The sequence below is a fragment of the Cornus florida genome, unplaced genomic scaffold (assembly GCF_030987335.1).
Source record: "Cornus florida cultivar Cherokee Brave unplaced genomic scaffold, ASM3098733v1 CherokeeBrave_3.0.0_Hap2_Chr11, whole genome shotgun sequence".
NCBI lineage: Eukaryota > Viridiplantae > Streptophyta > Magnoliopsida > Cornales > Cornaceae > Cornus > Cornus florida.
Window position 1 is genome coordinate 107726346 of NW_026775581.1, and position 22190 is coordinate 107748535.

General features: G+C 34.8%; 2 protein-coding genes across 3 annotated transcripts; both read right to left on the minus strand.

Annotated features, from left to right (window-relative positions):
- Nucleotides 1-1698, minus strand: LOC132281407 (auxin-responsive protein SAUR71-like). Its single transcript, XM_059783115.1, has one exon. It carries the CDS (start codon nucleotides 722-724, stop codon nucleotides 275-277), a length of 450 nt encoding a protein of 149 aa, XP_059639098.1. The 5' UTR covers nucleotides 725-1698; the 3' UTR covers nucleotides 1-274.
- A 121-nt stretch (nucleotides 1699-1819) lies between these two features.
- On the minus strand, nucleotides 1820-21120 carry LOC132281406 (uncharacterized). 2 transcript variants are annotated; one of them, XM_059783113.1, is made up of 15 exons: nucleotides 20744-21120; nucleotides 19014-19066; nucleotides 17111-17148; nucleotides 16041-16134; nucleotides 12582-12687; nucleotides 12405-12475; nucleotides 11187-11256; nucleotides 11014-11076; nucleotides 10029-10100; nucleotides 9824-9922; nucleotides 9055-9129; nucleotides 7622-7741; nucleotides 6215-6331; nucleotides 2874-2930; nucleotides 1820-2338 (listed from the first exon to the last, which is right to left on the minus strand). In XM_059783113.1, the coding sequence occupies exons 1-15, from the start codon at nucleotides 20912-20914 to the stop codon at nucleotides 2279-2281; spliced, it is 1266 nt and encodes a 421-aa protein (XP_059639096.1). In that variant the 5' UTR covers nucleotides 20915-21120; the 3' UTR covers nucleotides 1820-2278. The 2 variants fall into 2 exon arrangements, with proteins under 2 accessions (XP_059639096.1, XP_059639097.1); XM_059783114.1 differs by having other exon boundaries at nucleotides 16041-16131; nucleotides 20744-21119.
- Nucleotides 21121-22190: the final 1070 nt, after the last annotated feature.

Consider the following 22190-nt stretch of genomic DNA (forward strand, 5'->3'; position numbering starts at 1 on the left):
GGATAAATCACTTCCCATGCATCCACAAAATTTCTTATTTCCTTCATACAATCTCGACTGAATCCAAAGTTCAAAAAAAAAATTTACTTGCCTCCTCTACTGCAAGCCTCTTATGTTTAGTTTGTGATCAGATCATCAAACCAACTAGCATTTACAATTAAAAAAGAAAAGAAAAAAGAAAAATAATAATAATACTACTACTTTGAGAATGATTTTCTCATTCAACAAGATAATGTATACCTTGAGAATGAATATGATGATCCATAAAGCTCAATCAATCTTCCAATCCCTTCTTTCTGGACTTGGACATCAATTGGTACCTTCTTGACTTGGATATCATTTGGTCCCTTATCAAACACCTTTGCAATATTTCCTCAAAGTCTTCTTCTTCACAAGGAATCCTCAGCCCACCTTCTTGCTCATATCCAAATTCCTCAGCTACTTTCTCCATCAATTCCTGGAAATCCGGCATGGACAGGTAGGTTGCCGGGATCACGAATCTCCTCAGCTCCGGCCCTACGTAAACCGCCAGTGACCCTTTCGGAACTTGCCTCCATTTCTCTTGATGACCATCGGACAGTTCTCCAACCATCAACAGCTTCTCATTGGGGTCCCGAGAACCGGCCTTTCCGGTCAATGCTTTAGGTATGTAGTGCAAGGTTTCCCTGCATGGCCGGAAAATGCCCTTGTGCCACTCTACCCTCATCCTGCTGCTTAAACTCATGCTGATCAATGAGAGCTCTTTTATGTAAATTGTTTTATAAAATATACAGAAATAAATTTTATAAATATATAGTTATCATGTATTTAGGCGCCATTGATAAAATGGGAATTAATATACAATATATACAAGTGGTCATTTGAAAATTTATTCTTTCGTCGAAATTTTTGAAAATTTGAACTAAATATGTTGAATAAGAATGGGAAATAATAACTCATATAAATAACAGAGAAGAAAGGGTTGTTCTGTATTTTCTTGTTAGCTGCAGAGAAAAGGCCTTTTGGATAATAATAAAAAAAAAAAAGACTCTTTTTCTCTGCCACAGAGGGAGAGAGAATAAAAAGAAGAATAAAATCTGAAAAATATAGGGTTTGTGATGATGTATTTGAAGGCCCAGAGAATTTGAATGAGAATCGTTTCCTACGTTGGAGACAGCAATGAACAATCCGTTGACACCCCCCATTCTATGTTGGGCGTTTCACCACCGGCTAGCTGTCTCACAACTTTCCTCTAATTTTGGCGGGTGGTGTTCTATATTTGGCGGCACTACTAACGGTCACAAGATGCTATATATCTCTATATATACATATATCTATTTATCTATCCATCTACATATCATGGCACGCGTATCACTTTTTGGGAGATTCTATGTATCTTCACACTCGTTACTTGCTAAACTATAACTCCCTTGATATCTTCACTATATTTACGTCTGGGTTTATATCATCTCAATATATATATATATATATTTGAAATTACACGAAAACTCTTTTACAAGATGAATTGCATTTTTGATAAAGAAGACGTTTAGACAAATAACTATACTTAGAGAGACATATTCGAATTCATGCAATATAAATGTCTCAGTGAGACAAATATTCCAGTTCATGCATATAATATAAGTATGTTATAGATACCATATGCAATATAGATAATGTTGAGACACATGTGAGTTTGACGGTCTTTCTGTTGGCGCCAAATCCGATCGGCAGTTATTTGATAGCATCGTCCCCTTTAAATTTATCCATGTTTTGTCCCCATGTACCATTGTGGAGATCAGTAAGCTCACCAAGTAAGACTCATTTGAGCTGTAAGTAGTTGACCTTTTTATCCTTTTTTTTTTTTCCTTCACAAATAACTAAGATTCAATTGTCCCTGTAGCGACTCGTTACTCTAAAACAGATCACTAAGTTCTGTCCCAAATTACTCATCTTATTAGTATTATTTCACTTTGGAAGAAATCAAAGCACACAAGGAAAACCAACAATTGGTTGACAAAATATATTCTCATGTACTTTCATCTCTTTATTAGGAAATAATAATATTATAATTTTATTTACTTGAATATCTTTTACAAATATAAAGATTAAATTATAATTCATTTTCAATTCCAAATCTAACCAAAAAAAAATCAACCAAAATTACAATTATATATTCTAATTCCAACTCTGTAAACAGGGGAGCCATGAACAATAATCTACTCTATAAAGTGAAGGGCAATTTCTTAACAAAAGATCAGGGTTTCAGTGTCAAACTTGTCAGCAGTACAAACAGTTGTTATTGTCTTGAATAACGGTCCACAAGTGCCTTGGCTTTTTCAGGTGCAAAGAACCGTGCCTGCGCACAACCATTATGTCATATAACTACGTCATAGTTTCATGCATATTTATTTGAACAGAAATATCTCAAATATTTTACGGAAACCCAACAGCTGCAAAGTTTTGAAAATGAGCAGATCAATCAAAGTAATAGCATCTTAGGAATGACAGCAGGTTGATCTCAACCGAACCAAACTTGCATTTTGGAATCCATACCAAAGCAACGACTTGCAACCCATCCTAGTAGGGGTTAAAGGTTTAGGTGACCCAGCCAACCATATCAATGTGCAAATAAAAAAAGTAATGTTTATAATTCATAGTGGAGATATTCTATGTGAAGTAAAGAAGCAAAATTATGCTTTATGTTCATGCCACCTTATATCAGCATTACTGATCGGAAAAAACCTTGTCTCCTATGCCCCCACCACTGACAAGTAATTGTGTGGATGTCTGCCTGTACTTGAGCGTGTGCATACCCATGTGTACGACTCTGTATGGGTGTGTGTGTGTCCGACTTTCTACATGCGTGCAAACGTGAAAATATTCGTACTTACTTGAATAAACATCCTCTCTGCGTCTCCAACTTTACCATTTTCTTTCAAAATAATTCCCTGCACAAGCGTTAAAAATTGGCCTGCAACTTAATTCAATTTTTTCCCAGAGGTAATGGTAAGCAGGACAATGAAAGGAAGTCATTTTACAAATGAATGGAGAAAAGTGGAAAAACACATTTGAGAGGTACAAGTATCAAAAAAATAACAGACAATTATATAAATATCTTCTCTGCATACCAGCTTAACCAGCCACCTTCAGTGTTAGGTACTGTTAAATTGCTTTTGCATGGTATACAATAACAAAATTTTATTTCTTTTGGTACTTCTATTTTCAGATTTTTTTTTTTTTGGTACTTCTAAATGGTAGCTGATCTTCAACAAAATATTCAGAATAAAAAATAGCCAAAAGAATTATTGATGCACAAGCACTGAAGTTTAGCAACCTTGTAGTTGAAGAAAAAATCTTCGATGCTTACTGCCGTTACCATGCTGAAAAGCTCATGTCTTGTTAAGAGTCGTAGGAAGGTAATAACAATCTCTCTCTCCACAACAATCACATTTTATATTAGACTTCATTATACATATAAAGTAGTCCAAGTCAGAAATTGATACAAAAGCATCTGTTGTGAGGTGAAGATATGTCCAGTTCCGGGTGTTCCTTGCAAGCTGGATACTGAAAAGGCGTACGACCATGTGAGCTGGTGTTTCCTTCTCTAGCTGTTGGAGAGGATGGGTTTTGGTGGGCGGTGGAGGAGATGGATTCTTTTTTGCATTTCTAGCGCTTGGTTCTCTGTCCTTGTGAATGGAGCTCCGACGGGTTTTTTCTCTAGCTCGAGGGGCTTGAGACGAGGGGATCCGCTTTCCCCTTTCTTGTTCCTTTTTGTGATGGAGGCTCTTAGCAGATTGCTGAAGAGGGCTGTGGAGCTGGGTTTTTTGAGAGGTTTTCGAGTGGGCAGGGATGTTGCTAGTCAATTGGAGGTTTCCCATTTGATGTTTGTGGATGACACTATTGTGTTTTGTGATGCGGACGCGTCCCAGTTGAGGTATTTGAGATGCGTTTTGATTTGGTTTCAAGTTGTTTCTGGCCTTAAGGTTAACGTTGGCAAGAGTCTTCTTGTGCCTGTTGGGGATGTTCCTGAGATTGAGTTGTTTGCTCAGATCCTTGGATGTTGTACTGGCTCTTTTCTCATTTCTTACTTAGGATTGCCTTTGGGAGCCCCTTCGAGATGTGTGGGGAGCTGGGATCTGGTTGTGGATAGATTCGAGAGGAGGTTGGCGGGTTGGAAAAAGCAGTACCTGTCCAAGGGGGGTCGGGTTACCCTGATTAAGAGCACCCTTTCTAGCCTTCCTACTTACTTCATCTCTCTGTTTCAGATTCCTTCTTCAGTGGCTGAGAGAATTGAAAGATTGCAATGCAACTTTCTTTGGGGGGGGAAGAGTTCAAGTTTCACTTGGTTCGGTGGGATCAAGTGTGCCGTCCAATTCGGTTTGGAGGCTTAGAGTTAAGGAGGTTGTTGCCTTTTAATAAGGCTCTCCTTGGTAAATGGCTCTGGCGGTTTGGGATTGAGAGGCATTGGCTATGGAGGAGAGTTATTGCGAGCAAATTTAGAGAAAGTAGCGGTGGGTGGTGCTCTCTTGCGATGCGTGGCCCAAGGGGGGTGGGAGTTTGGAATTTCATTCAGAGGGGTTGGGATGATTTCTGCAAGCATGTTCGTTTCCGAATTAAAGATGGAAGGAGGATCAGTTTTTGGAAGGATCTCTGGTGTGGGGAACTCCCTCTTGCTCTCGCTTTCCTATGGCTCTATAGGATTGCTTCTCACAGACAGGCCATGGTTGTTGACTGTTATCATCTTAATAACGGGAGACTAACTTGGGATGTTCAGTTCAGGAGGCATTTTCAGGATTGGGAGATCAAGGATGTTTCTCGCTTTCTGGAGCTTCTGTATAGCCAGGTGATCTCTTTTGGGGAGTCGGATCGTTGGTTCTGGGTTCCTAACTCGCAAGGCAGTTTTGAGGTTAGGTCCTTTTTCAGATGCCTTTCGTTTAGTCACGGAGACCCCTTCCCCTGGAAGTCTATTTGGCGTTCCAAGACTCCCCGCAAGGTCGCCTTTTTTGCTTGGACCTCTGTCCTGGGTAAGATTTTAACCCAGGATAATTTGAGGAAGAGGAATTAGGTGGTGGTCAATCATTGTTATATGTGCTTGTGCAATGAGGAGTCAGTTGATCACCTCCTTTTACATTGCATCATGGCCAGAGATTGTTGGGATTTGATGCTTGGTTTATTTGGGGTCCATTGGGCTATGCCTTGTTCCTCTTGAGGGTTGATTGAGGCTTGGAGAGACGTCTCTGTGGGGGCTTCCATTCGTGATGCTTGGAGGACTACGCTGCTTTGTATTTGGTGGTGTATTTGGCTCGAGAGAAATATGAGATATTTTGATGGAAAAAAGAAGCCTGTTTCTATGCTTAAGTTTTCTGTTATTTCTACTCTTTTTTGTTGGGTTTCAGGGAGAGATTATAGATCTACGGAGGAGATTATTGTTTTTTTGGCCTCTCTGAAGGTCTAAGGCGCCCTTTGGCCCTTTTGTTTCTTTAGGTTCCGCTCCCCTTTTGAGCGTTTTTAATAAATTCTTACTTATCAAAAAAAATATATATATTCATTTTGTCGATCGAAAGTAATGTTTGTTGATTTATACCGCGCTTTTCTTCATTACAACTGTTCATCTTCCATTATATTCCTTTTTCACAACTTTGTTTGACAATGCTAAATGCATGCAAACACAATGGGACACAAATACTGAAGGATTATCATGGAAAATTATTTGCCAACTTCCTTTTCTTCAGTAATTCATTCTTTGTCAACTTCCCTTGAAATTATTGCTGAAATTCAGTTTTCATGATTGCAGTAAAGGTCAAAAGGGTCATTAGCCATGCAATCCTGGTCAATCGGGGGTGTTGTGATGGGTAGACTGGATACTGTGCAAAACACTGGTAATATTTGTACAACGTGACTGCTTTTAGGACCATGCTTGACAGCCTGAGCTTTTACCACTACACTGAAAATAGCCCCCCTCATTGTGGTAAAAGTGGATCATCTAAATAGTCTAATAAAAATATTCAAGCTTAGAGATTGAAATAAGGATTATTTTGCATTGTCTGCAGATGAAAACTTCTTCATCAATAAAAAACACGACATAGCTTAGACTTCAAGTAAGTTCTTAGTCAAGGTAAGGCTCTTCGTTTTCTAATAGTCAGGTATCCATCCAACAAGATCCAGAAACTTCTAGAAAGTTGAAGAAAAAAACTAATGTAAACCATTCAGGATTCTGGGGCAAAAAAGGCACCTTGGCTAAGTAACCCCGAAAGTCATTGGGATGGCTAGAAATGAGTCGATCATAAACAGAAACAGCATCACTGACATGGCCCCAATCTGAGTAGGCTTTTCCAAGAAGCAATTCAACCTGAAATAATTATTTTAACTGTAAATCATATGGCCCAAGAAAGAAGGAAAAATAAAATCTAAAAACACACACACACACACACAATTACACATCATAGTGACCTACCAAAAATCGAAATTGAATACGCCATGTCAAATTTTAGAGCTGCTCAAACTAATTTCTTAAAATAAATAGAATTAGCATTAATTGCAACTTAAAATCATGATTGAAGTTCCTGAAAGTATAGTTTTATTGACATTGAACATGAGAAATGTAATTTTAATAAATACAACGGAAATAGGGAAGCTTTTAGGTTTCTTTCAAGGCATCTCTAGGGTTTTATAGTTGATAATGGCTCAAGAGTCAACATTGTCCCCAGATGTGCAAAATTGAATCTTTTCAAACCAGATGGTACTTTCTTTGGCTTCCCTGAAAAGCCTATCTTCACTATGGTTCTTGTAGTTTCTTTTCTTGCAGGAATATAAATGAAAAAAAACAAAAAACATAAAGAAAAAGACAAAAGAAGAAACGCCATACTAAGTACCCCCAAGGTTGATCCCTCCCTTTATGACCAGAACCCAGAAGCGGGGATATCAAAGGCTTGGGAATAATATAATTTTCACTCATGGATGATAGGGGACTTCCAGGATGCAATTTTCTCTTTCCATCATTTGTCCTTCTTTAGCATTTACTTGAGAAAAATGATATTTGAAACATATTTGTAGTAAATATGTAGAAACATAGAATAGTAACCCCATTAACATTGACAAATAAAAAAACAAGAAAAAGAAAAAGACTGAAGCACATAAGAATCTGTGATTAAACATTCTTTATCATTTCTACACCAAAATTACATAATGTTGTCCTAAGTTTACTGAAAACAAGGACATGGGGAGAAGAATGAACTTAAGCCACCTTGACATATATTATCAACTAAAATAAAAACCAGTATGGGAGTGCATATACAGGTCGATTATACATGTCATATTATCAAAATATAAAGGCCACGTATGAGGTGAATGAAGAATGTATGTTTGCTTAATTTCCATAATATTAAACCAAAATAAGGGGGGAAAGGTCATTCCAGTTCAATAGATATTATTAATCTCAACAAAGTATCCCTTGTATTGTGCAGCAAAGATGATAAGTTTTGAAGGTTTGGGGAAATCATTCAATTAACTTCTTGATGGAAGTGCAGCACAATCTTACAAGCTATATATAAATAATTGGCAAACAAAATTAACTCCTGACAACAGTGCAATTCCAGTGATGCTTAGATTTGCAACCCATTGCTGGGAGATCACAACTCACTTGAATGGGGTCCACCTTCTGAAGTGCCGCTTCCACTGTACTGCTGTCAGCCTTGCTATTAAGATCATCTGATTTTTCTATATTCAGACGTTCACGAGAGGCCAGAAGGAACTGAACCGCCTGCTTATTGCATAAGCATTAAAAGGAAAAAAATGTAATTTGCTCCTTGTCTGCTAATGTTTCAGGCTACATATATTTACAACATGAGTATCAAATGCAAAATTTGACATGATATTGGCAAAAACAATACGTGTCAATCATCAATTAGACGGAAAGGGTAGCTAAACAATTTACCACTGTTAACAACCATCTACTCCAAAAGCTTAAAATGTTAGAAAGGGTGTAACTTTAATATTTTAATTCTCTAACTCTCCCCCTCACACGTGATCTTCTTTTGGTCCAAGACGTGTTTCAATTTTAATTATCAGGGTGACAATGAGGTTTGAACTCATGACCTTACCTGCTCTGATACCATGTTAAACAATGAGGTTTGAACTCTTGACCTAATCTGCTCTAATACCATGTTAACAACCATCTACTCCAAAAGCTTAAGCTATTAGAGAGGGTGTAACTCAAATATTTTAATCCTCTAACAATTACCCATAAAAATAATTTAAAATTTAATCTTCTTGGAGTATTAGTGCAAATGTATGGAAAATGAATATTGATTCAATTATTTACAGTTACAGAACTAAACATCACGATTGCAAAAATAACCTTGACCATATGTGTCTACTTCCACCACTCTTGACAAAGAAATAGATTGAATAGAAATCATTAAATTAAACCATAAAATCAAAGAAACATCCCCTTATTGTAGCAATTTGAATTGTAACTGGAATCCAAAATTTAATCAAGGCCTAGGTCTAGAACACCACCAGCTGTTACCTTGAAAGGTATTTCCAGCCACCCAGAAAGGGAGCTGCAGGGTTCAAGTCCTGATCAGGATACTGGTGTCAACGAAAAAAGAAAAACAAGCTCAAAGAACAAATTCACATTCTCTACAGTTCAAACCCAAATAGAAACCCATAAATCACAGCCAGAGATGAGAGAAAAGCGAGATTCTTAGGGTGCACCTTTTGACTTTAAAGTTACACTCGTCTCTTCATCATTTAGTTAATTCAATGGTGAAAAAGGAGCAATCTCTCAGCAAATATTGCCACTTTATATATGTGTGTGTGTGTGTCTATATATATATATATATTAAAAGCCACTAGGTCACTACCCAGTGTTTGTCCAGCATCTGTATGTTCATGCAACTCCAATTTTCAACTATAACCATCTTACTTGGAAATTCAAACATACATACAGATATAAGTTATAACAGTTCAATTTAAAGGTACATAGCTTCAACAGGTAGTAAGATGTATTATACAATATTTACAATAACAGAGCAGTATAGAGTAACTATATCCCATTGGATAATGACCCACCTCATCTGGTTTCTTAGCAGCAAGCAATGCATTTGTAAGACCACGCAGAACTTCAAAATCAATATTTTTAGACACCTGCCAGGTAATAAAAAGAAGAGTCACAGAGAGCCAAGTGTACTTATTGTAAGGGTTAAAGAAACTAGACTACCAAATAAATAATCAAAATGCACATAATATGCGAAAATATTACTGTAATGCCAAATTTTTACTCTGAAAATTTCTTTAAAATGAGTATTGCAGATCTCTATAATGGTTATTACTCTCAATAAAGTTAGGACAAAGCTTTGTTGAATAGAGCTGAGTTTCACATATTCTTTGAGCATACTACAATTAAAATAAAACAAAATCATAACAAAAAAAAAAAAAATTGGTTAGGTAACCATAACAAAATTTACATGAAACTGTTATTATAGTTTACAAGGATCTGAAGATGCATTAAAACCATGCAACAGTTATCCAAGTCACATGGAATTTATCTAAAACAAGAGCTATTTTAGAGTTGTATTTGGACAAATTTTTACAGTAAGAAATTATGCGTATGTGGTTGAAGTATGGAGTGAAAATTCATACTTATGTTCCTCAGCACAATATATATATATATATATATATATATATTTCCGGAAGGTAACCTCAGCACATTCATAAGCAAGAAAAGATGGACCTGATTCTAAGTGCCCAACCTGGTGTCTACATGTGTAATGTTTTGGCAACCTTTTAACACAGAAATCAGGAAAAAGCTCAAAGTATCCCACATATAGGGCAGACCAACCATTGCAGAATTCCTATATGCAGCAGCACTCCCTTCATAATCTTTAAGTTGATACTTAACTTCTCCAAGCAAACGCAAAGCATCAAGGTCGGGTCTCTTCTATAGAAGACAATAAAATTTTCACAATTAGAGTAATCAGCACAAAAAATTCCAAATGGCTTGACCTTCTTAACTAAATTTAATGCCAAATCAAACAAGAACAAACCTTGGTCAAATCCTCAAGAAGAGAGGCAGCCTTAGAATACTCTCCTAATTCAGTTAAGGTTACTGCCGCTCCCTGCAAAACCACTTGAATAAATTTGAAATGGTTGACACGAGCATACACACCCAAATTTATAAGAAACAGTTGGCATATCATATCTAAAGGGACAAAACATATAATTTAACATAAGAAATGGGTCATTGTTAAAATCCAATGCAGGTAGCATTCCACTAATAGTAGAAACAATGATCACTTTATACTACTATCGATTTTTCTCAACACATTGAAAACAAATTGGGAACAACAAGTTTAAATTTAATTTTGTTTTACTTCGACAATTTTTTTTTGGGTAAGGTTTATTCTCAAGATTAGGTTTGCAGAGTTAGTAAAGAAAGCTATACTAGCATGTGCTTTAATTTAATGCTTAACGGAAGGGCAAAACATAATCTATGGAACTCACTCCAAATGGTTGGAAAAAGAGTTTATTGATTTGAATAATTTCAATCGCAAAGCCAGACTCTTGTAGCAGAACCCACAAAATTGGGGTCTTAGTGACCTGTACCATCCTTCTATATAGATAGTCACCAATACTCTAGTAAGTGGTCTTAAAGCTGATTGATTAGTGTAACATTTGAACCATAAAATTATAGAGTGTATTGAGAATATGCAGAGCATTCCAAAGAAAATATACCCACTCCGCCCTAGAGAGAGAGAGTCTTTTCATTGGAGCAAGTCAGAAACATAAGCTGCGTGCAAAGCAGTTATAAAATAAAAAGGGTTCAAAGTGAACCCCCTTTCCTCCATAAAATCAGAAGGGTTCAAAGTAAACCCTCTCTCCCCGTTACATCAGACAAGTGGAAGAATTTGCTGGGGTCAGCACAAGGATAAATTAAGTACATGAATTGTAAAAATTACGTCAAAAGATTATAGCCTAAGAAGCAGAAAGCAGTAACAATAGAAGAGTCATTCCGTAACAATTATGACTCACTTCAAGAGCAGTTGGATCTTCGGGGGAGATTTTAAGCATTGCTTCATACTGTTGCAGTCTGGTCTGCCAAATTCAAACAATACGATGGAAGAAAAATTATATTTTGTGGAATTATAGTAAACTTCCAAAACTTAAATTTGAAAAACATTTTTTGCCTATTTTAACAACTTTACCTGAAGTTTTGCTTTCTCTTCTCCTGAAGGTTTATTATTGACCACCGGGGCATCCTCAGTGGGACTAACACTGCAAAACAGAACTTCATATCATGACCAAATTATGTTTTAGAAAATGCAAATAATGAACTGTTTGAACCGGTAAAAGATCAAAAACAAAAGGGATAGACGACAAGGATCCAACATTTTCAGGCCCATAGCATTACGAGTTTTCTTTAAAGCAAAAATTTTGTATTATTAATGGAGTTCCAGACATTCAGTTTATTGTGGAATTCATGAAAATATAGATTTAAGCAAGTTAGCAAAGAGATATCTGAAATTAAGAAAAGCAAGAGACTAATACACAGTTTTCAGAACTACTAAAGTGAACTTGCAGAGTCATGCTAATTCAACTCAACCTCACAGTGCCTCAATGAAAGCAGCATTCTAAATTAATCAGATGGATGTCAAACTTTACCATGCCTCTTGAAATACGCTCCTTGTAACTCATATATCATTACTTACAATGATGGGATATTCTTGTGGAATACGGAAATATCAGCTATTAGATACTAACTACTTTTTAAAGGCCTTAAACAGAGTTAGAATAACATATGTACTTATAAAATCTCATCAAGCCATGATCATTGACAAAATTTACTGCTAGAGACTAGAACCCATGTGAATATACTGCTATGAAATATACTGAGCAATAAATTATAGGAAAAGTTTATGAAGAAATGACGTTTTTAAAATAGTGAGGCAAGGAACATATCAGCAGAAAAAAATCTCATTAATTAATCAATCACTTATTGCAAGAGTGGATAGGATATATAATAGATTACCTTCCCGTGCTGCAAACTATCTGGAAATCTGATAGGTACACTGGGTATTTAAAGGGATGCAATCTATATACTCACAAGTTTGACAGACTAGTCATTGAAAGGAAGGTTGAATTAAAGTGTACTCCTTCAACTAGAGCTCCAATTAATTAAGAGAAGGTTAATTTAAGGAAAAAGTTCCCTTCCATATTCCATTGGGAAGACAAGAAAGATGTCGACTTGAGAACCTATTTAGGTAGGAGTAAGCCATCACAACACCTTTCATGCACCAAGGAGCGTGGCAAAACAAAACTAGTGCTTTTGGTCTAAGGAAAGACATTTAAACCCTTATTTGCTTTGAAGATAATTTTTGTATGGAGATCTATCTGGTGAAAACTTTCACTTTATTGTATCATACCTTCCAGAGGGAAGAAAGTCTCCAAGAGCAAAAACCAACCCGAAAACCACGACAGCAACTCCTACTCCAATCTAGTCCAGGTCAAAGTCCCAATTAGTGATCCCTGCACATATGAAGAATGCTCCATACTTGCAGCCAAGACATAGATTTGCATCAAATTCACCACAGAACCATTACCTTAGTACCAAGTCCGATTGTGCTACCCTTGGACTCCATCGGCGCATCATAGTCAATTGCTCCATATTCTTTAACTTCGTCTGCTTTCTTCTGCTCAAGCGCCGACCTGAATGATGTTTAGAAGTGCTAATTATCATTAAACTGATTTCGAGCTTAGTGCGTAATTGCAAAAAATTCATCCAATAATACAGCATTATGAGCTATTGGGTTAAAAAAAATACAAATAATGATTGACAAGATGGAGTAACAAATTTCTGAATGTAACTAATTAAAATTAATATGGAGATCAGTACAATTTGACTTTTTTTCCAAGTAACGTGTCCAAAACCTGAATGATAGCAGTAAATTAGAAGTCATAGCACTTCTAAGAGTTTCAGAATCGCATCAATGCAAGTGTTCTTGACTTACTATTCCTATCTAAACCAAAACATATCTACCAAATTCTGCTGTTCAAAAGGATTTATGGTGAGAAATAGGAAAGGAACAGTCGGTGATCCAACATAATTTCAATAACTTTGAGCATCCCAGACATTCATATCCGCAATAATCAAATCAGATTCCTTAGTTTTAACATTTTTCCATTTACTCTTTTCTGTTTAAATAATTTTTGCAATTTGATACTGCTACTGCACATCATCAAAAAAATCACTCACAATATTAGGGATGACAACAAATAAGAGAGAAATATAGGGGCATCTGAGTTATTTGATTCTTTCATGTATATATATACTAAGATAAAAAGCACATGCAATTGCACGTAATTACAACTTTTGGTCTAGCACTTAAAAAAAAATGGATATGTATACTGAAAAATACGAATTTCTTCTAGATTATGTGAGGTGATAAACTTTATGCATGACACTTACAACAGCAGCAACAACAGGAAGTATAATAATTTAAGTCTTACTTATCATCCCTCTCTATCACTTTGGGTCATTAGCATCCTCACATCTTTCCAATAATTTTGTGCATTACTAAAAACAGGGTGGAGAATGAACCTATGTCACATAACATTGGCAGAATTAGTATACTATATCATCATAATTGAAAAATATCTTTAATTTAAAATTTAATGATATCTCATATTATTTTAATTCCATGTAACGAATTTATCAGGAGTCAATCTCAGTGTTTTTGGCTTATTCTGCCAAAAAAAATGAATCAGTTAGTAGTAAAATCAACATACAGTTATTTTATATATATATAAAAAATCTAAATTGAAACTTTTAAGCAAATAATTAACAATTAGAATATGATTTACGAAAAAAATGAAAAGAAATACAACCATTCGAGTTTCCTAACTATGACTTTTTTCTAATTGAAGTGGACATAGTGTCAGTTAAAACTTGTATATAAAAAAATAAAGCATCACACGTTTATAAAAAATTTCTCTCATCACAGTTAAAAAGACTTTGTCGGAATTAGGATAGAGTGGAATGACTTTGAGCCTCCAAAAGAAACCATTTGTTGGTCTAGAATCGGAAATAAAAGTACAAAATTAATTAAATATTAGTTTTAGTATTATAACGTGAATTTAGGATATAAGTATAGTAAAATGTAAAGTCTATAATTTTCAAAAAGTAAAAAGAAAAAGAAAAGTCTATCACATATACACACCATAAATTCGTCTTAACGGGGTTGTAGATTTATGAGAAGCTTTTAAAAATGAAAATAAATAGTAAAAAAAAAAAAATTAAATATATAATTAGTAATAATTGGTAAAATTAATGTTTATAAAGTTTCCTACTAACTGGATTTACATCACCAAGATAAAAGGATCAATAAGGTGTTTGGTATTTTGATAATTTGAGTTGCCTCCTCTTCCAATGCCTTCCACCAAAAGGTGCTTAGGTACTATATACATAAGATCATCCAATAGTCTTATTTTCAGATCAAAGAGAGATAAAAATTAAATTCTAACATTTGGTAGCCTCCTTGTACAACCAACAGAGATCCTATTTGAAATACTGAAGAGGTCAAAACAAGCCAAATCAAACACAAATAAAGGAAATTGAAAAAAAAAAAAGTGCAATTTAGAAAATCAATATGAACAATTACATTCTTACATTTGGTCGGCACTTGTCAGAGGTTACCAGTTGTACAACAAACATTGTGAAATTATGAACTCTTCGTCCTGCTTTTTGTGTAGGAAAATGAACGGAGCTACTTGACGGAATTGAAACTCTATTTCACTTGACAGAATACTCCTCTGAAATTGATCTCCATTGACAATGAATTGTGTTCGATCTTGTCTGGTCATTCGTTACCGAAGCATTGAAAAAGAAATATTTAATATAGATGGGAAGGGGCAAAAGGAACATAGAAGTCTAAGACGCTCTTTGTGATGCCGTGCGTGGGTAAGCCCTAGGTACTGAAATATTTTCTGTTGGGAGAGTAAGTAGAAGGAGAGAAGCAACGTTTGTTGGAAGAGTAAAGTAGAAGGAGAGAAGCAACGTTAAAAACCAAGGAGCTTTAGGAACGTCTGTTGAATGACCCCGGTATTTATAGATGCATGAAATGAAAAGGTGTCTTAGTAAAAAAAAGGTGTCTTAGTTAAAAGATGTGAATTTATAAGGTGGAATTATATAATTTTAATCGGTTTCAACTTGCAAACATCTCTCTGACACAACTCTTCATAAATTTTTTTTTTTTTTTTTTATAAAAATAATGTTTAATTGAATGGGTGTTTCATAATGGACGCAATTCTTGAAAAAAGAGAAGAAAAGTTTCATTTAGATGCCACTACTAAAAAGGAGAAGAAAAGTCACGTAATGAACTAATGATAGTATATAATAATAATGTCTCAAAAGATTCAACAACTAAAAAAATTGATTAAGTCAGGAGAGACCTTAAAAAATTCTTACAATTTAATTGAATATCAACAAAACAAAAATTAGACACTTAAAAAAATCTAGTAGGTCATTAACAAAAATAGTAGTAACTACTGGACTCTTTTTTTTTTTCTTTCCAAAGAGGTGTTAGACGTGAAATAGGTACCTTTTCAAGAATTTAAAGAGGTGTTAGTAGTTAAATAGGTACATTTTCAAGAATTTAAAGAGGCGTAAGTATTTAAGTAGACAACTGGTTTAATTTAAACGAAAAGTCACTTGTTTTGTATTATAAATAACTTTTTAAAATGTACATAAATATTATAAATAGAATTCACTTTTATAAGGGATATATAGATATATATATATTTTTTCCTAGTTATTCTTTCATGTATATTTATACATACATGCATGCATTTGTTGGCATTGTGTGTGCGCACACATGTGAGAGAGAGAGCATTAATATACACACTCTTCTAGTGAAATGCAACAATCTTTTAGAAAAAATAAGACAACTCGGATGTTATAATGCTCCTCTGAACAGTACCAAATATTAGAAAATCCAATTTATGGACAAAAATTAAATGCCTCTGATAAACATGTGGTCTATGGGAAAATATGAGCATCATACCTTTTAACTGCTTCCAGCCGTTTCTCAAACTCAACATCGAAGGCAATATTCCTTGATTTTTCTTCAGTACGAGGATTCAGCCCGGGTGCCTCTTCAAGGAAAAAGCCAATTTAGCAAAAATGCAAGAGAATATAGTAGAGGAACATAAAAAGCAAGTCCAGTCAATATAGATGAAGAACAATGAGAAATGGGTAAAATAGCACAGGGTGCCGTAAATGGCCATGGGACTATAGGTTGTGGGGCCTATCAGGATAGATGCAACAAAGGATAAATGTTAAATATTCCAAATATCAAATTGAAGCATAGAAGTGTCAGCAAAGAGGCAGTACGAGAAGTAGTATGTGATCTCCATCAATAGTTGGAGCAAAAAATAGCCCAATTCTTTGACCAAGTATGTTATCAACCGGCATCAAGCTAATGCCCAGTGATCAATAATTGGAGCAAATATATGCCAACCTTGTATTAATTTGAAGGTGAAACTGTGAGGCACCTAAAACTATTACCTAAACAAACAGCTCAAAATCCCAGACTTCAAAAAAACTCGATAACCACAAAGTCTGGGATGTACAGAAACTTTCCACCCCCAACCCAACACAACATAGAAGACAACCAATTTCAAAAATAGAGGATACAGCAATTGAAAAGACATTTTTATGCTGTTTCCATGACATTCTGATCTTGGGTTCACTATGATAACACAAGCTTTGATCGATAGTTGAAATGGAATCATGAAATTCTGATCTTGGGTTCACTATGATAACACAAGCTTTGATCGATAGTTGAAATGGAATCATGAAATTCTTACTTTCTTACTTTGTTACACTTTCCACCATAGAAAGCTCCTTCCGCCCACAATTGTATCACAATCAAGAATATCAATACACAAACTAAACCATTTGGCTGAAAATGTTTAAGACAAAAAGTACGCCATGTTTGGCCAATGTTTGGGAGCCTTTTTCAACAGAATGAGGGATGTAATCTATTATAGATATATAGAGAATTTATAAGTATACTCAAGCGGAGAAAGGAAAACCTATGTTCCATGAAAACGATAAAGTCGATCCACTTACTACGAGGTATACTGCCAGATTGTTCAGTTGTTGATTTCCTGCAACAAGTGAGAGCTGTGATCAAATAAACTATAAAGACTATGGAAGCCTAGTGCAGTGCAATGCAGATATTTTTCACACTGAAAATATCAAATTAAGAAAAAATAAGAAAAAGAAGACAAATGAACTTAATTAAAAACAACACACAATATAAAAAAGCCTAATTAGCCATCACAAACAAAAGCTTAGGGTTGCAACAGGTAATTCTTTTTCCTTTTCCTTTTTTCTTTCGTTCTCCGTGGAAAAGAGAGAATAACATATATTTATTAGATTGAACCTTTTGTAAAGACTCTCAAGAGGCCACAAATTCCTATAAATCCTTGAAGTCACTTTTTTTTGTTTTTTTATCATTTCCATTTTCTACTTTCTAGTTCCACATTAACTATAATGTAGTGAAAGACCAAAGTAACATGGGTTGAAATAGCGAAGAAATCTATACAATAGCATGCGATGATTGAGTTTATAGCATTAGATAGAGGAGAATGGCGAAACAAGATTCATGCAACTAGCCTAATTAGTTGAGAAAACAGCTTTGTTGAGTTAAATTACACATTAATACACATCAAATCCCTTCTTCTATTTTATGAAAAAAAATAAATAAATAAATAAACAAAATTTTTTAATAACACCTAATGATTGATTGTGTATTGCCATTCTTATCTCACAAAAACAAATTCGCAAAATTTTGTATCAAAAAGGAAAGGAATCCCTCCTACCTTCTATTAAGATTGAATTTTTTTTTTTTTTTCCATATATCCTAGTAATGAACAACTTTATGTGAATTTCAAATGCATTCCTATCACATGAGAACCTGATTCCAAATTGGTGCACATCAGAGACACTGCTTGTTGCATACATAAAAGTGCAGGCTGCCAAGAATAAATAAAATAAAATAAAATAAAAAATAAAAAAAGGCAAGTTCAAAGATGCGGGCAGTCACTTCATGCAATTAATATAACGTATTTTCCATCAACACTTTTCATAACTCATTGAGAACTCTGAAACTTCTTAAACCATATAAAAATCAACGCTAAATGGTGCACATCGGAGACACTGCTTGGTGCATTCATAAAAGTTCAGGCTGCCAAGTGTAAGAAAAACAAGTTTAAAGATGAGGGCAGTCACTTCATGCAATTAATATAAGGTAGTTTCCAACAACACTTATTGAAACTTCTCATAACTATTTGAGAACTCTGAAACTTCTTGAACCATAAAAAAATCAACACTAAATTTATTTCTAACATATTGAAGTCAGTAATTCCATAGCAAATTAACACAACAATCAACTTATGGACGATCGCTAACTTTTTTGATCATATATACTTTTTAATTTCTTGGAGCTTTGGAGAACTTTCAAAACAATTATATATATATATATATATATATATATATATATATATATATATATATTAAAACAGTGTCCGTCTTCTTAATTTGATAAATATTATCAAAGTGTCATAATTTATACTCCTTTTTTAGTGCCATCCATTATTTTTACATCATGGTAGTATAGCTTGTTTTTAATTGAAAAAAAAAATGTTGCTTTAAGCATGTCAAACCATCAATAAAATCTTTTGGCAAGGAAATATGTACAAACTAAAATATTAAACTAAAGCAAGATTAGAACTCTTGGCAAGAAGGTAAAGTTCACAGGCTAATTGAAATCTGAATTAAAGGAACAAATAGTGAGGACATAGAAAGAAAGAATGAGCAAAAATTTGTATGTCACAATTTAACTTAGAGTAATCTAGAAGAGAACCAAAAAGCAAACGTAAATATAACACGTTAGTAAGGTTCTCATGCCAACAATCTAACATACTAGAAGCTAATCTTAAAGAAATTCATTAAGTTCTGTGTTGGATACCTTTGTTGTAACACCACGTCCTTCTCCCCACTTGACTTTGTGTCTCTGGTTGCCTGAGTATTCAAATGTCAAGCTATGAATGCCCCGAATATTTTATATAGAGACATGCCATAATCAATTTAAATACTATTTAAATTGTAATAGGAATACAAAGCTTTGTACATTTAGTACTTGCATTATTCAATGAATTTCAAACTTTGAAGAATCATTTGACATAAAGACATATCAGAGAAGTCCAAAAATACATTTCATTGTCCAAGTTGTGGCAGAAAAAATTAGGAGGACAGAAAGAAAGCTGCGCATAGAGAGAAAGAAAGAGAGAGAGGAGGTCACACTTAAACAAAATGCTAACATTGTTAAACAGGGATGCTTTGTCCATTTCATCTCAACAATATCAGAATGAAAGCCAGTCACTACCATATTTTAGTGGGTCAGAAGACCCCAGTTAGTTTATAAACGACAGTCGGGAATCCCTTAATCCGCACTTCTCACAAACAATAGTACAGACTTTATAATAAAAGGCAAAATATCTTTCTTTCAAAAGCCACATTTTATAACCGACATTTCAAGGTTCCAAAATGCCTTAGCATCCAAAATAGTCAACATACTATAAATCCTAAAGAATAGAATAGCTTTAAGCAAAACAATACATAGGGTAAAATTGGTCTTTTCATTGATAATCACTAAGCTTTTATTGCAATGTTCTCCTAGCTCACAAATTATTGCAAGGTGAAACAGAAACTCCATCGACTCAAGCCCGAATGGAGTCTCAAAGTCAAGGCAAAAGTCAGAAAGCAGTTTGAGGCCGGATTTCTAATGGTCTCCAGTTATCCAAACTCGTTAGCCAACATCGTTCCAGTTCCCTAGAAAGACAGGAAAGTCCAAAGGATGATTTTTCACTCCCACACATTGACATCTTAGTAGACAACACTGCCAAGCAGTGTGTTCTCCTTTATGGATGGATTTTCTGGTTACAATCAAATCAAGCTAGCGGAAGAGGATCGTGAAAAGACGGCCTGAATCATCCCATGGGGGACATTTTGCTACAAGGTTTTGCCATTCGGATTAAAGAACCTAAGGGCTACTTATCAAAGGGAAATGACCACTCTCTTTTGTCATATGACGCACAGAGAAATAGAGGTCTATGTAGACTATGTGATCGCTAAAATCAGTCTACGAAGAAGATCCCCTCATCAATCTCATAAAGCTATTCAACCGACTCCGGAAATCTTAGAAGAAGCTCAACCCAGCAAAGTCTATCTTTGGCATAACCTCAGGCAAGCTTTTGGGTTTCATTGTCAGTGGACTAGATATAAATAAGGGAGAATGATGAAGAAGATAGAGGTTTGCTCCAAAAAAAAAAAAAAGGTACGTCTTCTTTGACAGTGATGAGAGGAGAAAAATAAAAGACTACAAATGTGCAACACGAAAAATGGCCTATATATTCATCATCGTAAACTGTTAAAACAATAAATGATAATAATGACCTATATATTTATCACAGTAAATGGTTATTGCACTCAGTTAATTAAAAAGATATATGCATAATTGAGCACACAAAGTAACTGAATAGCAGTTCAAATGCTATAATAATTGAAACCCAAAATTGGGCAGAGAAAAAGCACATAATAAGAAGTAGAATGTGGGGTGATTCATTAGGTTACAAGTATACTAAGATCAACACTCAAATATAGGAATGTTTAGGTAAGGAAAGGAAAAAAAGAGCAAACCTTCTTGTTGTTCTTATCTCGCCCAAAGCCACGTCCAGGCTGTGAATCAGAGCAGTGTATTCGAAACATATGGAGCCGACGAGGAGGAGGAGGAAGATTGCGATTGACCCCGATACGAGCAGTGTATACTAAACACACCGTTGTAGTAGTTGATGTTGCTGTAATTGACATTGTTGATGAATTCGGTCTTCCTCTCTCTAGACTGAAGAGAGAGATAAGGTTTTCTCCTCCGTTGTTCGTGTGCGTGGTGTTGAGATGGCGGCATCCACCTCCTTACCCGCCAGAACTCAACAGTGTGTGACTGTTACCTTATCATGTTTTATCAGTTTGTTATTTTTACTCCTTGGAAATGTGTTTGGATCCTCATGCAATCATGCTCAAACCGGAATAGAAACCATTTCCTTTCCCCCATTTCCTTCCCTTTCCTTTTCTTTATTTTTGTTTTCCTTTTTCTAGAGACAAAATTATTTTTGGCAAAAGTTTGAAAAACTCCCCTAAATTATAAAAATATTGTAAAATACTCCCCTAAAGTAATTTTTGGAACAAGTTTTAAAAAACAAGCAAATGGCCCCCTGAAGCCCACTCTCCGGTCGTTAAACAAGCACGTAACATGCAAACTTGAATTAATGACGAAAATACCCTTGGATAAAACTGTTGTGCCCCCCCCCCCCTTACTATAAAACACATTTGCGGGTAATTTTTTATAGGGTTTATAGTAATTTTCCAACTTAAAATCGCATGTGCGACATTTCTTAATATTTTAAGGTGTTATTTGCAAAAACAGATGTGGAGGAGAGTAAGCTACTAAATCCCTGAAAGTTGAGAGCAAATTTTTTTTTTTCAACTTATCCAACAGGTACTTCCCGGCAAATCTAGTTAACTTCCATTGTGTTCACCTTAAAAAGGGTATGTTTGGATGGGATGATTTGAAAGGATAGGAAGAGAAAAGAAAAGATAGGGTCAATTGTCTTTGGGAAAGTTAAATGGAGAAAAAGAGAGAATAGGGAGGAAGCCTCATTTGCTATCTCTCCAAAATTGAGAAGATAGGGAGATAAAAACATAATGGTTTAGTAGTATTTTCATAATAATAAAAGTAAAAAAATAATAGGTCTTCTCGACGTTAATTGTCTACTCTTCCTCCGAATACAACGTGGTTGGATTTCATTGGAACTCTTAAATTTTTTTTCGTAAATATCTCTTTCTCTTCGACTCATTTCCAATCACGTTATATTCGGATGAATAGTCGGCAATTGAAGTCGGAAGATTTATCACTTCTCATAAAAGTAACCTCCATAAATAAATATATTTATATAAAAGGATAAGATAATAATTTAATTATTATTTGTACACGTCTAAAATAATTTTTTGATCTAATACATATATTTCAAATAAATTATATTTTGTTATTACTTCTTTTCTTTTTCTTTTTTATTTTTAAATTAAAATG

What these genes read in the sequence shown, in the direction of transcription:
- LOC132281407 (XM_059783115.1), bottom strand. Translation starts at nt 724, where the DNA reads ATGAGTTTAAGCAGCAGGATGAGGGTAGAGTGGCACAAGGGCATTTTC.
- LOC132281406 (XM_059783113.1), bottom strand. Translation starts at nt 20,914, where the DNA reads ATGTCAATTACAGCAACATCAACTACTACAACGGTGTGTTTAGTATAC. An exon ending in CAATCGGACTTGGTACTAAG is followed by an intron (nt 12,476 to 12,581) that starts GTAATGGTTCTG and finishes GACCTGGACTAG; the next exon opens with ATTGGAGTAGGAGTTGCTGT. An exon ending in AGAAGGTGGACCCCATTCAA is followed by an intron (nt 6,332 to 7,621) that starts GTGAGTTGTGAT and finishes TAATTATTTCAG; the next exon opens with GTTGAATTGCTTCTTGGAAA.